General features: G+C 39.0%; 1 protein-coding gene across 1 annotated transcript; it reads left to right on the top strand.

Annotated features, from left to right (window-relative positions):
• The first annotated feature begins 1,644 nt into the window (after nt 1–1,644).
• On the top strand, nt 1,645–2,239 carry LOC114113269 (keratin-associated protein 21-1). The gene has a single exon (XM_027965695.2). It carries the CDS (start codon nt 1,677–1,679, stop codon nt 1,947–1,949), a length of 273 nt encoding a protein of 90 aa, XP_027821496.1. The 5' UTR covers nt 1,645–1,676; the 3' UTR covers nt 1,950–2,239.
• Nucleotides 2,240–17,761: the final 15,522 nt, after the last annotated feature.

Genomic DNA, 17,761 nt, shown 5'->3' with positions numbered 1-17,761 from the left:
CTGGAATCAAGATTGCTGGGAGAAATATCAATAACCTCAGATATACAAATGACACCACCCTTATGGCAGAAAGTGAAGAGGAACTGAAGAGTCTCTTGATGAAAGTGAAAGTGGAGAATGAAAAAATTGGCTTAAAACTCAATATTTGAAAAATTAAGATCATGGCATCTGGTCCCATCAGCTCATGGCAAATAGATGGGGAAACAATGGAAACAGTGAGAGACTATTTTCTTGGGCTCCAAAATCACTGCAGATGGTGATTGCAGCCATGAAATTAAAAGACGCTTGTTCCTTGGAAGAAAATCTAGGACCAACCTAGATAGCATATTAAAAAGCAAAGTCATTACTTAGCCAACAAACGTCTGTCTTCTCAAAGCTATGGTTTTTCTAGTAGTCATGTATAGATGAGAGATTTGAAGTATAAAGAAAGCTGAGTGCTGAAGAATTGATGCTTTTGAACTGTGTTGTTGGAGAAGACTATTGAGATTCCCTTGGACTGCAAGGAGATCAGACCAGTCCATCCTAAAGGAAATCAGTCCTGAATATTCATTGGAAGGACTGATCCTGAAGCTACGTCTCCAATACTTTGGCTACCTGATGCGAAGAACTGACTCATTGGAAAAGACCCTGATGCTGCGAAAGTTTGAAGGCAGGAGGAGAACAGGACAACAGAGGATGAGATGGTTGGATGGCCTCACCAACTCAATGGACATGAGTTTGAGCAAGCTCTGGGAGTTGACGATGGACAGGTACCCTGGCTTGCTGTAGTCCATGAGGTGGCAAAGAATAGGACATTACTGAGTGACTGAACTGAACTGAACTGAACTGAATTTAAAAAGCTACATATTTTTTGGCTACTTGTTTGGCAATAGAAAGTTCAGATGTTTAGTTAAGAGTGAGAAGGAAGAGTATGTTTGGATTTAGACATCCATAGAGAGAGAAACTTATTTGCAAACACACAGCTATACTGTAATGTTTCTATTCTCAGTACTACTGACATTCTGGATTATTTTTCTTTTAGTTATTACATATTGTTCTGTGCCCTGGAGAATTAGGAGCATCCTTGAGTTCTACAACAAGATACCAATTGGTATCGGGAAGTAAGTATCTGGGTGAAGAACTCTGGCAAGACGTTACAATGATTCAAGAAAATGAAGAGACACATTTGTTTTCAAGTGATCAGAGGTAGATGCAAAAATAAAAAAGAAAAAGTTAAGGGGATTTTTTTTATCATTTCCTCCTAAACCTTTTATTTTCTTATTTTTTTTAATTTAAATTTTATGTTTTTTACTGTACAATACTGTATTGGTTTTGCCATACATTGACATGAATCAACCTTTTAAAAGAAGATATATATTAAACAATAGGAGGTTTTCAAAATAGGTATCTGTTATTGGGCACATGATTCAAGTGAGAAATTCTTTGGCAGAGGAAAATTAAAATGATGCTCTTTAAGTGAAATGAGTCTCCAAAATAAGAAGCTATTTTAAGCAAAGCATTATAGGTCAACAGTGACTGGCTCATAATGTTGCTTCCATATTTGCTGCCTATGTCAGGGAATGGATGGTATGCTCTGCCAATTACTGACAGTATATAAAGGTCCAAGGGAAGGAGAAGACACACACACTTCAGAAACATCCTCTTGCAGTCCACCTGAATCCTCTTCCCTTGACAACATGTGTTGTAACTACTACGGCAACTCCTGTGGCTATGGCTGTGGAAACAGCTATAGCTGTGGGTTCAGCCCCTATTATAGCTGTGGTTATGGAACCAGATATGGCTGTGGATATGGTTCAGGATATGGCTGTGGATATGGGACAGGATATGGCTGTGGATTTGGCCCCTATTATGGCTGTGGCTACGGAACCAGGTATGGCTGTGGATATGGCTCTGGCTATGGCAGCTACTGGCCAGTTTGCTACAGGAGATGTTATTCTTCTTGCTGCTAGAACCTCACCATCTAAGCCCTTTTTGCCTCTGAGATGAAGCCTCTAAAGATAATGCTGATTCAAGGATTTATAACCCACGATTTCCACTTGCAAGAAATCACATGCCTGACAGAGGATTTGACCTGCAAATACCCACTTTAGATTGGCATCTTTGAGCCCTGAAGCTTCTTGGTAATATCTCTGCCTCTTGTGCAAATGTTCATCTTTATTCTCTGATTCTCTGTTATGACTGTATTGATGATCCTAACAAAATCACTTGTTCTCAATAAAAATGATTCATTGTTTCTATCAAATCTCTGTGTACTTGCTTGTGAATTACTCTTTTTCCAGGCATTGTAGACTCAGTTGAAAATGGGGCAAACATGATGCATGAAGTTTGAGTTCTTCTTTGATGTAATGCAAACATTTCTGTCCATATCTGTGTCAGAAATAGTGTCTTCTCCACCTGTTTCTTGTATCCCATGTACTCAGGCCCTCACATTCCCAAGCACAAGTCTCCCAGTATTTCAGAACTGTGCTTTGTAAATCCCACCGTGTCTAGGATGGAACTAAAGGGGAAAGAGGAGGAAGAATGCCACTTTATTGAGGAAGTTGATGTAAAGTCTAAGGTAGACAAAAGAGGACCTGAGTGCTTAAAAGAATGGAAGAGACACTTTCCAGGTTCATGAGAATTAGAATTAGATATAGGAATTAAGAACATGAGAATAAAGAACTAAGCAACAGAAAAGTAATACTAGAAATCTACTCATTTTGTCTGTTTTGATGTAATTGCCTATGTATTTGCATATACCGAGGTTGAGGAAATTGATTTCAATCACTTAACTGACAGTTTTGAGTATTTTTGAAAGGGTCTCAAATTAGACAGTGAAGGCAATGAAGGTGAATTAAAGACAAGCCTCTTGCTTTCACAGTGTTTATATTCCAGCCCGTGCATATAGAAAAACAAACAGCATAAATAATTCAGATGATTTGGAACTGACAATTTTGAGTGGAGGGAATAAAATAGGTAAATGCAAAAGAGAGTAAAAGTTGAAGTATTAGAAAGCTAGTTCAGGGAGGTATTTTCAACTTGTGGCAAATGAGCTGATGTCAATTGCAAAGAAAGGGCAGTAGCAAGTGTAAATGGGAGAAAATTTATGAAGTTTTGTAACAATATGATTTGTTAGGCATGTATGAGATAATTCACACATCTAGAAAAGAGTTTTCACAAAATAACTCAACATACCTTCAAAATCTGAAATGGTACGACTCCCTTAATCAAAGAACATTTGAGACACTCAGCTTTAGGAAAATGAGAAAATGGAAATAATATATTCAAATATCTTATGGTTTATAATTGCTACACAAATGTTTAACTTCATCTATGTTTTTATTGTAGAAATGTTGATTAAGTGCAAATTATATGTTAGGAACTATTCTCAGAGTTGGTTATTCAGTGATGTATAGAAAAGATATTGTTTTAGTTGTTTTGCACTACTGTCCAGAGATTTGAATGAAAGTTATTAGAATTAGTGTGGTAAAGATAGAAGATCTTTCAGTAATTCAGGGATATTGTGGACAGAAAGTGTGTGCTGTCAGTAGTATTGAAAAGTGAACTGAATGCCAGAAAATCTGTGATGATGACAGAAAAGGAAAGAAATTGAAGAGTGATAAAATTTGGAATAAGGTATATTTTCTTTATGCCCCCAAGGCTATGGTTTTCCCAGTGGTCATGTATGGATGTGAGAGTTGGACTGTGAAGAAGGCTGAGCACCAAATAATTGATGCTTTTAAACTGTGGTGTTGGAGAAGACCCTTGAGAGTCCCTTGTACTGCAAGGAGATCCAACCAATCCATTCTGAAGATGAGCCCTGGGATATCTTTGAAGGGAATGACGCTGAAGCTGAAACTCCAGTACTTTGGCCACCTCATGCGAAGAGTTGACTCATTGGAAAAGACTCTGATACTGGGAGGGATTGGGAGCAGGAGGAGAAGGGGACGACAGAGGATGAGATGGCTGGATGGCATCACTGACTCGATGGACATGAGTCTGGAGGGCTTCAAAGGGAAATTCTAGCAAATAGAGAAAGAAGAAACAAACCTATCATTCTCATACTATTCCAAAGAACTGAGGATGAGGGCCCAATTCCACATTCCTTCCACAAGGCCACTCTTATGCTGGCATCAAATCCAGAGAAAGAGACCACATAAAAGAGAAAATGATAGTTCAAGATATTTGATGAAAATTGATACAAAAATTCCCATCAAAATATCAACAAACAAAATTCAGCAATATGGAAAGGATCAAATAGCATGACTGAGTTGGATTTATTTGAGACTCACAAGGTTGGATCAATGTGTGTGATACACCACGTTAACAACAACAAAAAGACAAAAACCATAGCATCATTTGATAGATGTAGAAAAAGCATTTGATATAGTCAACATCCATTCATGATGGAAACTCTGGTCAAAGTGGGTGTAGAGGAAAAATAGCTTAGTAAAAGCTATTCATTTATGGCAAACCCACAACCAACATAATAGTCCATATTGAAAAGATTAAAGCCTTCCTACTAAGTTCAGAAGCATGACAATCATGCTCACTCTTACCACTTCTACTTACGATAGAACTGGAAGTCCTAGCTACAGCAGTCAGACAAGAAAAAGAAATAGAAGCATCCAGACTGGAAAGGAAGAGGTGACACTCACTATTTGTCCATGATACGGTACTTTATACTTCAGTTCAGTAGCTCAGTCATGTCCGACTCTTTGTGACTCCATGAACTGCAGTACCAGGCTTCCCTGTCCATCACCAACTCCCAGAGCTTTCTCAAACTCATGTCCATCGCCTTGGTGATGCCATCCAACCATCTCATCCTCTGTTGTCACTTTCTCTTCCTGCCTTCACTCTTTTCCAGCATCAGGGTCTTTTCCTATGAGTCAGTTCTTTGCATCATGTGCCCAAAGTACTGGAGTTTCAGCCTCAGCACCAGTCCTTTCAGTGAATATTCAGGACTGATTTCCTTTAGGACTGACTGGTTTGATTTCCAAGCAGTCCAAGGGACTCTCAATGGTCTTCTCCAACACCACAGTTCAAAAACATCAATTCTTCAGTGCTCAGCTTTCTTTATTATCCAACTCTCACATCCATACATGACTACTGGAAAAACCATACCTTTGACTAGATGGACCTTTGTTGGCAAAAAAAAAAAAGTCTCTGCTTTTTAATATGCTGTCCAGGTTGGTCATAGCTTTTGTTCCAAGGAGCAAGTATCTTTTAATTTCATGGCTGCAGTCAACATCTGCAGTGATTTTGTACCTTATGTAGTGAAATCAAATCTCTACCCTCAAACCATAAATAACTAATAAATTCAGTAAGCTGCATGATACAAGATTAATATACAGAAATCTGCTATGTTTTTTATAGCTCATAATAAAACATTCAGAAGAGAAAGTAGAATGAATCTCATATAAAACTGCATAAAAAAATACCTAGAAATAAACCTAGACACAGAGGTGAAAGACCTATGCTCTGAAAATTATTAAACTTTCATTAACAAAATTGCAAATCATATAAAGAAATGAAAATATGTCCTTTGTCTTTGGGTTGGAAGAATATTAAATATGGCCACACTACCGAAAGAAGCCCACAGATTTAATGTAATCTCCATCAGAATAACTATGACATTTTTCATTGCAGTAGGACAAATTATTTTTAATTCACAGAATTAGAATAATCTTAAAATTCATAGAAAAATAATCTTAAACTAGAACAGATCCCCACTTTCCAAAGAACTCTTCAGAATAAAGTACAAAACTGGACAACCGTCCCAAAGTTCAGACAATACTACAGTGTGGTGTTTTCCCCAGAACAGGGCTGCCCAAGTGTCACCGTGGTATGGGTTGCCAATACAGGAGACTCAAGAGACCTGGGTTTGATCCCTGGGTCTGGAAGATCCCTTGGAGTAGGAAATGGCAAGCCACTCCAGTATTCTTGCGTGGAACATTCCATGCACAGAGGAGCCTAGTGGGCTACAGTCCATAGGGTCTCAAAGAGTTGAACATGACTGAGCACACATATGCCCACACAGACCCAGGTCAGTGGAACAGAATACAGAGGCCAGAAATAATTCCATAATCTATGACAGAGGAGGCAAGAATATACAATGGTGAAAAGACAGTCTCTTCAAGTGCTACATGGAAAACTGGAGAGCTATATGTAAAACTATGAGATTAGAAAATTGCCTCATACCATATACAAGAATAAACTCAAAATGGGTTAAAGACCTAAATGTAAGACATGAGAATATAAAACTCTTAGAAGAAAACATAAAGGATCACTCTTTGACATAAATTGTAAAAACTATTTTTGGATCTGTCTCCTAAGGCAAAAGAATTAAAAGTTAAAATAAACAAACAGAACATAATTACACTTAAAAAGTTTTGCCCAGCAAAAGGAAGTAGCTGAAAAATGAAAAGACCACCATGAACTGGAAGAATATACTTGCAAATGATGTGGCCGACAAGGTGTTAATATCCAAATTAGATAAATAGCTCACACAGCTCAAAAAACAAAACAAAACAAAACAAACAAACCAAAAAACCAACCCAGACAAGAAATTTGTTATTTGGGCACATGACTCTACTGAGACAATTCTTTGGCAGTGAAAATTCAAATGATGCTCTTTAATAAAACTGGAATCACCAAAATAGCAAGCTCATTTAAAAGAAACCATTAGTGACCGTCAACAGTGGCTGGTGCGTAATGTTGCTTGCATATTTGTTTTCTATGTCAGGGAATGAATGGTATGCTCTGCCAATTAGTGACAGGATATAAAGGTCCGTGGGGAGGAGAAGACACACACATTTTGAAAACATCCTCTTGCACTTCACCTGAATCCTCTTGCCTTGACAACATGTGTTGCAACTACTATGGCAACTCCTGCGTCTATGGCTATGGAAACAGCTATAGCTGTGGGTTCAGCCCCTGTTACGGCTGTGGTTATGGGACTGGCTATGGATATGGCTCAGGATATGGCTGTGGATTCAGCCCCTATTATGGCTGTGGCTACGGCTCCAATTATGGCTGTGGTTATGGGACAAGATATGGCTGCGGATATGGCTCCAGATACTGCAGTTATCGGCCAGTCTGCTACAGATATTCTTCTTGCTGCTAGAATATCACCATCCAAGCCTTCTGAAATAACACATCTAAAGATAATGCTTCTGAAATAACACATCTAAAGATAATGCTGATTCAAGGATTTTTAAGCTACATTTCTATATCTAAGAAATTACCTGAGTAGCACCATTGAGGAGACTTTAACAGTGTAACCAACTTGATTTGGCTGAAGAATCAGAAGTCCTCAGTTAGACCAGAAACTCATTTTTTCACATATAGCCTTATGAGAGTTTTGTGTTATGAAATGTTAGTCCATTCCCCTCACTCAATCATTCTTGCCTTCTTCTATCACTACTGTTCCTTACACATTTAGTTCAAAGGCTTAAGGTAAGTAGGGTCACTTTGATACTTACAGCAAAAGTCCATCTTCAGTTCCTAGTATATTCACAACATCAAGTACCACAAAACTCAATTTTATCAGAAGTTCTCAACCTTCTACAAGAATGTTCATTGTGACTTTGAAATATAATATGTCTCCTTTCTTCTAAATAATTCTCTCTAACATACCTTTTTGGCATGTAAAAGAGGGAAATGAGTATCATTCCTTCTGCTGTTAATATTTTTCTGGCCACCAAATTTTTCAGCTTAAAAATGTCTACTTGTACTTCAAAACTCAGATCTGTAATCAGCTCCTGTGAGATGCCTTTCCTCCGTGTTATTGTATGAATTGGATCATCCTCCTCTTGAATCCTGAGGCTTCCCTGGTGGCTCAGGAAAGCATCTGCCTCCAACGCAAGAGATGTAGTTTCGATCCCTGGGTCTGGAAGATTCCCTGGAGGAGGAAATGGCAACCCCCTCCAGTGTTCTTGCCTGGGAAATCCCAAGGACAGAGAGGCCTGGCGGGCTGTATAGTCCATGGGGTTGCAAAGAGTCTGACATGACCTAGCAACAAGCCACTACCACCAGCACCTCCTGGCTCTTATGTGCAGACACATCTCAAAGCACTTGTCAAAGTTTATTAAAACTATGTCTTGCCTCACTAATTGAAACATAACTTCATACCAAACTTTCAAACTTTCATGACCAAACATTCAGTCCAAAAAGAACCTTGTTGCATTGTTTGTTGGGGTAGGGGGTCTTTTTTTGTTTGTTTGTTTTTGTTTGCTTATCTTAGTTTCTAGATTTTATTTAAATTAACTTTTTTCAGAATCTGGCAGACTCCAAAATTTAGATTATTTTTCACTGCAAGAGCCATGAAATCAGAGTTGGAAGGGAATATAAACTCAAGAAGATCATTCTTTCCACTGGATATACTTGAATTTCAACAACAAAGGAATAAGTGGTGATCGAGTACTTTATTGAATGTCTTTAACAGAGATTTTTACAAGGCTGCCAACTTCAATTTTTGAGAAGTTTCATTATCAGACATTTTTTATTCAGTTGAGAAATCATTCTACCTATTTTTCTGATATTGGTCACTGGTCTAAACTGACACTCTGCTATGTTTCATCCCGAACCATAAAGAACATATATTCCCATTCCATTTTTCTTATCCTTCAGTTTCTTACCTTTTCTGTCCACCTTGAAATGCAAAACTATAAATTCTACTTGACAAATTCTCTGGTACAGACACGTCACTTTTCAGTGCCAGAGCCAACACACTCTCTGGTCACAGTATCCCTGGATTATTGAAAAGCTCTTTTATCTTTGTTGCATTATTTCTAATACCTTTCCATTCAGATCTCTGGATACTGGCTTAAAACAGTAAAGACAACTCCCATTCTGTGCATCCTGGAATAATCAGCTCTGAGTACAGTCCCTGATACATAATTTGGACTCAATATTCTTCCATAAAAATGGATGAATCAAGTCAAACATATATTCAAACACTGGATCCACATATAGTCTACAAGACATTTGATTATATGCCTAAATTGTTTGAATACAAATTTCTTCTTTCTAAAATGAGGCCTTCCTATTTTTACATAATTATTTTCCTTATGTTTCATAGATATTTAGTGTTCTGGTTAGGAAATTTACTCAATAAATGCTAATCTCTTTATCTCACTTTCCTGTTTTTTTTTTTTCTCTTGGGTATATATATATGTATATTTTGTGATTATTATTTTAATACATGTTATTTAAGTATGCACTTGTCAGAATCTAAACATAAATTTTAATTTTAAACAATTTTGCTTTTTTTTTTTTGCAGTAATGAGGTGGACCTAGAAATTCTCATACTGAACGAAGTAAATCAGACAGAGAAAGACAAATATATGATATGCTTTTTTTTAGATTTCTATGGAATCTAAAAATAATAGTACAAAAGAACTTATTTATAAGACAGAAATAGAGTCACAGAAGTAGAAAACAAGCATGGTTACCAAGGGATGGGGGGTGAAGGGAGGACAGAAGGGGGTAAACTGGGAGGTTAAGAATGACATATTCACACTGCTATATATGTATATATAAAATAGATAACTCATAAAAGTCTACTGTATAGCACAGGGAACTCTACCCAATATTCTGTAATGACCTATATAGGAACAGAATCTAAAAAAGGAGTGGATATAGGTATGTATATAACTTATTCACTTTGCTGTATAGCAGAAACTAGCACAATATTATAAATCAACTATACTCCAAAAAAATTTAAATTCTTAAAATCTCATTTTTCTAGTTCAATAGTTTTAAATTCTTGTTTAATAATAGCTTTAAAATACCCATGTTTATTTGTACTGTAATCCTGATTTAGTCTGAATTTAATGTAATAGCTTTGTAACATAAAAGAAGTCATTCTATGGTATGCACATATATATGCCCTAGTTAAAAACACTTTTATGATGAGGTAGCAAAACCCCTCAGAATATAAATTATCTCCTATTGACCTTTTTGCACTCTGACTGAGCCATTTTGTATAGTAATTTATTACTCAAAATACAGTATCAACATTATGTCAACATAATGGGCATGGAATCATGCATATTTTCATGTTCAGAAATTAAAGAATAACATTATGTTATATTTTTAAACCATGTTTTGGGAACATGTTTAAGCAAAAATTTGATATCAATATTTTTGAAACTCCACAAGAGTAAAAAGATAAGTCCATAGTAGGAAAATATTTTATTTCTAGAACTATGTCTATTTTGATAAGTTGAATTAAGTATCATCTTTTCTTGTGGTCATGTATGGATGTGAGACTTGGACTGTGAAGAAGGCTGAGCGCTGAAGAATTGACGCTTTTGAACTGTGGATTTGGAGAAGACTCTTGAGAGTCCCTTGGACTGCAAGGAGATCCAATCAATCCATTCTGAAGGAGATCAGCCCCGGGTGTTCTTTGGAAGGAATGATGCTAAAGCTGAAACTCCAGTACTTTGGCCACCTCATGCGAAGAGCTGACTCATTGGAAAAGACTCTGATGCTGGGAGGGATTGGGGGCAGGAGGAGAAGGGGACGACAGAGGATGAGATGGCTGGATGGCAACACTGACTGAATGGACGTGAGTCTGAGTGAACTCCGGGAGTTGGTGATGGACAGGGAGGCCTGGCATGCTGCGATTCATGGGGTCGCAAAGAGTCGGACACGACTGAGTGATGAACTGAACCAACTGAACTTGCTGTAAGACATTTCAGTCAAGATCAAAGGCTTGTTAAACAGTAGGTTTTAAATATCCACGTAAAATATGTTCTAAAGATTCCCATGATTATGACTATATATGGACTTACCTGATGGTTCAGACCATAAAGAAACTGCATGCAATGTGGGAAACCTGAGTTTGATTCCTGGGTTGGGAAGATCCCCTGGAGAATGGAATGACTACCCACTCCAGTATTCTTGCCATGGACAGAGGAGCCTGGCAGGCTACAGTCCAACAGGTCACAGTCAGGCACAACTGAATAGCTTTCACTTCACTTCACTTCACTTCATAGATTTCCTCCTTAGGGTATAGTTTTTCTACCTTCCAATCCCCCCAAATCTCCTAGCCTACACTCTCATTAAATACTGAGAAGATTCCTTCTAAACAGTTCATCTCTATTGCATGTTGTAAAATATCTTTATACACATTATCTCAAAACATTTTCACATCCTCTTAAAATATATACAGTGGGTACTTGACAAAAAAGTGTTTGGAGAAAGAAGCTGAGGCTCAGAATGATTAAGTCACTATCTTGAAATCACACAGCAATTGAGTGTCAGAGCCGTTTTTATAGTCTTCTGCTAGTGAGCTCACTGTCATATGCTCCTCCTGGCCAGGCCCTCTACTGCTATGGAAGAGGTATGTGCTGTGCTCTAAATAATCTGAAGAGAAAAAGGAAAGTCTGAGAGTTCCTCTCTAAGTCTGTTTAGTGATTACACACCTCCACTGGTGGTAATCAGTTCAGTTCAGTTCAGTTCAGTCACTCAGTCATGTCTGATTCTTTGGAACTTCAAGGACCGCAGCACATCAGGCATCCCTGTCCATCACCAACTCCTGGAGCTTACTCAAACTCATGTCCATTGAGTTGGTGAGGCCACCCAACCATCTCATTCTCTGTCATCCCCTTCTCCTCCCATTTTCAATCTTTCCCAGAATCAGGGACTTTTCCAATGAGTCAGTTCTCCACATCAGGTGGCCCAAGTATTGGAGTTTCAGCTTCAGCATCAGTCCTTCCAATGAATATTCAGGACTGATCTCTTTTAGGATTGACTGGTTTGACCTCCTTGCAGTCCAAGGGACTCTCAAGAGTCTTCTCCAACACCACAGTTCAAAAGCATCAATTCTTCAGTGCTCAGCTTTCTTTAGAGTCCAACTCTCACATCCAGACATGACTACTGGAAAAACCATAGACTTGACTAGACGGACCTTTGTGGGCAAAGTAATGTCTCTGCTTTTGAATATGTTGTCTAGGTTGGTCATAACTTTTCTTCCAAGGAGTAAGCGTCTTTTAATTTCATGCCTGCAATCACCATCTGCAGTGATTTTGGAGCCCAAAAAGAAAAAAGTCTGACACTGTTTCCACTGTTTCCTCACCTATTTGCCATGAAGTGATAGGACCAGATGCCATGATCTTAGTTTTCTGAATGTTGAGTTTTAAACCACCTTTTTCACTCTCCTCTTTCACTTTCATCAAGAGGCTTTTTAGTTCTTCTTCACTTTCTGCCATAAGGGTGGTGTCATCTGCATATCTGAGGTTATTGATATTTCTCCCAGCAATTTTGATTCCAGCTTGTGCTTCATCCAGTCCAGCGTTTCTCATGATGTACTCTGCATATAAGTTAAATAAGCAGGGTGACAATATACAGCCTTGATGTATTCCTTTCCCTATTTGGAATCAGTCTGTTGTTTCGTGTCCAGTTCTAACTGGTTCTTCCTGACTTGCATACAGATTTCTCAAGAGGCAGGTCAGGTGGTCTGGTATTCCCATCTCTTTCAGGATTTTCCACAGTTTGTGGTGATCCACACAGTCAAAGTCTTTGGCATAGTCAATAAAGCAGAAATAGATGTGTTTTTTTGGAGATGTCTTGCTTTTTTGATAATCCAACAGAATCTGGCAATTCAATCTCTGGTTCCTCTACCTTTTTTTTCTAAATCCAGCTTGAACATCTGGAAGTTCATGGCTCACGTACTGTTGAAGCCTGGCTTAGAGAATTTTGATCATTACTAGTGTGTGAGATGAGTGCAATTGTGCAGTAGTTTTTGCATTCTTGGCACTGCCTTTCTTTGGGATTGGAATGAACACTGACCTTTTCCAGTCCTGCAGCCACTGCTGAGGTGGTGGTAATAAATGTATGCAAAGACTTGTTGTCCCACTCCCGTATCTGACTGGCCAGTTCCTACTCAAGCCTCATGTCAAGTGCCCCATCTTCTCAGAACTCTTTCCTGATTCTCACAACACTAACAACCTTCCATATTTTATAACTTTCATAACACATGGCTACAAAAACAATTGCTTCATTTCTATTTTTAATCTTATTATGTTACTTCTATATAACATTATGAATTCACTGAGAATTGGGCCCATTAGATGGATAGATGAGAGATACATACATAAATACACACATACATAGATAAACTGACCACAAAATCTAACACCACATGCTTTACCTCTCTTTCCTTAGCCTCTATATTGGTTAATAACTCCTGCCTATACTGCTGAGTATCCAGAAGACCTGACATGATTTTATTTGAAGACAGAATCGTTGAAAATCCCACCAGCCATGACATTCTTCCTATTTTTCTAAAATACTTCGCAGTGTGAAAATCTGACTCTCCCCTCCATCCACACTCCCTACTCCTGCAACAATTGTGGAAGGCACAAATCAGAGAAAGGGTACCCCCCCTTGACTTCCTTGTTTCCAGAGTCCCAACATCATTTTTGTCAGGCAGGCTCAATACTGCTGAGTCAGTGCTGAGCTGTGTCTATACAACTGTATCTGAGCTGTATCTATACCCCCCATGGAAATCTCCAAGGCTGTAGCAGCTCAAGGTGCTTAGGAGGTGAAAGTGTCAATGTAAGATGCAAGTGGGTAGCCAGGGGGATGGGCTGCAAGACCGAGAGTTACCCACAGTGTCTGACCTTTAGATGTGCCCTCAAGTGTGGTGGGAAACACTGAATCAACCCACTGAGTGACATAAAAATTTGCTTCAGAAAAGCTCATTTTACTAGGCACTTCTAATTTAAAATATCTCTTTCTAATTTGCTCTTCCCTAGGGTTTTATCTAGTTGATAATAAGACTAGAATAACGTTTTATTTTTCATAATCCCAGCTTTATTGGAAATTTGTCTCTCATGTGACTCATCACCTTGCAAAGACTAAAATAAGTGTTATGTCCTCTAATTAAATTCAGTGGCTTTGAAATCATCTGTGTGTATGTGTGCGTGTAGGCACACCTATTTGTTGCATATGTGTGCATATGTTTATCCTTATTGGCAAGACTAGTAAAATTATTATCATTTTCCACACTTTGCATAAAATAATACAGTAAGACTGAGGATTTCTAACAAGCCAGAGAAATTGAGAGGTATTTTACTTATGTTACCTATATTTTTCCTGTGCTCATGCTCAGTTGTGTCTGACTCTTTGTGACCCTTTGGACTGTTACCTATCAGGCTCCTCTGCCCATGTGATTTTCCAGGCAAGAATATTGGAGTAGGTTACCATTTCCTTCTCCAAGGGATCTTCCCAGCCCAGGAACTGAAACTGTCTCCTGTGTCTCCTGCATTGTAGACAGACTTTTTATCCACTGAGCCACTGGGAAAGTAATTTTCATACAAATTTAAAGATTAGATTCTATTTACAGTTATTACAAAGTGTTGACTGAATTTCCCATGTTGTATAATACTCCCTTGAGCCTATCTTACACCCAGTAGTTTGAGTTTTTAAAAAATAAGTGACTTGGCCAGAAACATGCAGCTATATAATGATAGAGATAAAACAGTCATTGAACTCCAAATTCCAGATGCCATTTTTACTTCAAGAAAAGGAAGAATTTAATAAATCAAACTCATTAAAAACATCAAAATGCCAATGTTTGCATTTTGTAAATTGTCAAGCTCCATACCTTGCTTCTTTTATATTAATAGAGCTTTTCTTGCATTTCACTTTGACTTTCATATGTTTGTATAAACCAAACGCAAATGGATAATTTTAACTATGTTTCTGTGAGTTCCAAGTACCTCTTCATGAACAAAGTACCGTTATTGCTCATTCCTCCGGTCATACTGCTCTACATTTAGTCCCTTGAGGTCAGAATTGCTTCTTCCTCTTCTACTGAAAAAGGGATAGGTAAAGACAGGTTTAAGAGAGAATTAATATGTCTGTTTACAAGTGCTTTAAATTCTGGATCTAAGTCTGTATAAAAGTGTAACTTTAACCATTACCATGTAAAATTAAGCCATAAACTCAAAGTCATCTTGAGATTTAACTTCCATCATTATTGCCCATCCCTACCCCTTAGAAAAGTCTCCAATAAAAGTGTGATCCTTTAAAATTTCATAATTCCACCGACATAGCTAATGCTCCCCTGCCTTCTCTTTAGGTATTTGGAATGATGATATTTACTTGCATAAGTTTAATTGGATTCTTAGCTAGAGAGTCATGAATCAAATCAATTCAATTTATCCAACATGCACTGAATACACACTCTTTCTGAGACACAGTCAGGTCAGTTGTACAAGAGTACAAGCAGTGTACTTGTACAATTTATTAAATTTGTCTTTTGCAAGTGAAGTCTGGGCTTCCCAGGTGGCGCTAGTGGTAAAGAACCTGCCTGCCTATTCAGGAGACATAAGAGACACAGGTTTGATACCTAGGTTGGGAAGATCCCCTGGAGGAGGGCATGGTAACTCACTCCAGTATTCTTGCCTGGAGAATCCCATGGACAGAGGAGCCTGGCGGGCTACAGTCCATGGGGTCACTAAGCGTTAGACATGACTGAAGTGACTTAGCACGCACACATGCAAGTGAAGTCCACTGGGACAATGCAGCATGTGCTGAAGGCTTGGGGTGTTATAGGCAGTCCCACCTCTCACCACCTCCCTACCTCCCCAGAATTAATCCGAAGTTTACCACTGCCCCTTCACCGTCCAGTAGTCCAGTAAGTGCTACCACCTTCTGCCCCCTCCCACCATGAGAACTTGGGCACAGGCATGGGAAGCGCTGGGCTCCAGCACTTGTGAGGGTCTAGCCTCACTCAACACTTGTCCTCTTACCCCAAATCACATGACTTTAAATAGCAAACAAGAAGCACTATCGCATGTCAAAGGAGACGACAGAAGATAGGGGAAAGATCTTGTCCCCTGCTCTTTTAAACACTTTTGCAGTTTGCGCGGGACCCTGAAGATTATGTAGCTGGTCCTGGACACAGTGCCAAAGATTGGGAGGATATAAATTGGAAAAGCGTGTGTTCTCAGACCTTCAAAATTCCAAGGATATTCTAGGAATTAGTTCTTGACCCTATAAGTGGCTGCCAGAGGGTGCTGGTGAAATGACTCCTTGGAAAACAATTAAATGTTTCCATCTTGATCGATTTCAAACTACTAACACATTGTCACTGATGTGGAGCTGGGAAGAGGTACACATTGTTAGCCCTCATGAGCTGGTACAGGCTTGCTTCTGTACACCTATGCAAGAGAGTACTCTTGGTGTGGCACTTAAAAACATGGATTTTGACTCCAAATTCTGGCTCTGACACTTACTAGCTCTAGAGCCTCGGACAACTCACTGAACTTTCCTAGCCTCAGTTCCCTCATCTACAAAATGAGGATGTGAAATGACAGTACCTACCTCTTAAAGTTACTGAGAAGTTTTGAGTTAATATCAGTAAATCACATAGAAGGACACTTTGTCTTTCAGTAGGTGCTTACTGGATATTTTTTATATACCCTGATTATTCATTGGAAGGATTGTTGCTGAAGCTGAAACTCCAATACTTTGACCACCTGATGCCACAAGCTGACTCACTGGGAAAGATTCTGACACTAGGGAAGATGGAGGGCAGGAAGAGAAGAGGACGACAGAGGATGAGATGGTTGGATGGCATCATTGACTCAATGCACATGAGTTTGAGTAAGCTCCAGGAAATAGTGAAGGACAGGCAAGTCTGGCGTGCTGCAGTCCGTGGGGTCACTAAGAGTCAGACATCGCTTAGCAACTGAACAGCAACTCATTTTTGAGGGAAAATGGCATGCGTGATCTTGTTATCTCTCCCATACACCAGAGTGTGAACACTTTGGGGTCTAGAACTTTTTCTTATACCATTAAATTCAAGTCCAACATAACATATTTCATGAATGTTTGATGAATGAGCATTTTTAATTCAGAATCTAAAACAGAGACTGGTTCTTTAAGGGTGAATTTTTGTCTTTCCACAAAGCATACACACAGACACAGAATTTGTCACATTTTATTTGCCCCTACTTTGAATCTCAAATTTATTCAGTGCTATATCTCTCCACTGGTGGGTCAAATGGTAAAAAATCTACCTGCAATGCAGGAGACCCAGGTTTGATCCCTGGGTTGGGAAGATCCCCTGGAGGAGGGAATGGCAACCTACTCCAGCATTCTTGCCTGAAGAATTCTATGGACAGAGGGGCTGGGCTGGCTACAGTTCATAGGGCTGCAAAGAGTTGGACACGACTGAGCAACTAACACTTTCACATATCTCTCCATAATGTGATGAGGTTTTTTAAAGCTAACACTAGGAAACTCATTTGAGTCAGTTCTAATGAGGTGGGTGAAAGTGAAGTCACTCAGTCGTGTTCGACTCTTTGCGACCCCGTGGACTGTAGCCCACCAGGCTCCTCCATCCATGGGATTCTCCAGGCAAGAATACTGGAGTGGGTTGCCATTTCCTTCTCCAGGGGAAACTTCTCAACCCAGAGATCGAACCCAGGTCTCCTGCACTGCAGGCAGACGCTTTAACCTCTGAGCCACCATTATATAGAGTGAAGTAAGCCAGAAAGAGCAATACCAGTACCGTATATTAACGCATATATATGGAATTTAGAAAGATGGTAATGACCCTATATGGGAGATAGCAAAACAGACAGAGATGTAAGGAACAGATATTTGGACTCTGTGGGAGAAGGCGAGGGTGGGACGATATGACAGAATAGCTTTAAACGTGTATATTACCATATGTAAAATAGATGACCAGTGCAAATTCAATGCATGAAGCAGGGCACCCAAAACTGATGCTCTGGGACAACCCAGAGGGATGGAGTGG

The sequence above is a fragment of the Ovis aries genome, chromosome 1 (assembly GCF_016772045.2).
Source record: "Ovis aries strain OAR_USU_Benz2616 breed Rambouillet chromosome 1, ARS-UI_Ramb_v3.0, whole genome shotgun sequence".
NCBI lineage: Eukaryota > Metazoa > Chordata > Mammalia > Artiodactyla > Bovidae > Ovis > Ovis aries.
The sequence above is the reverse complement of the archived record's forward strand: the minus strand, read 5'-3'. Positions and strand labels throughout refer to the sequence as shown.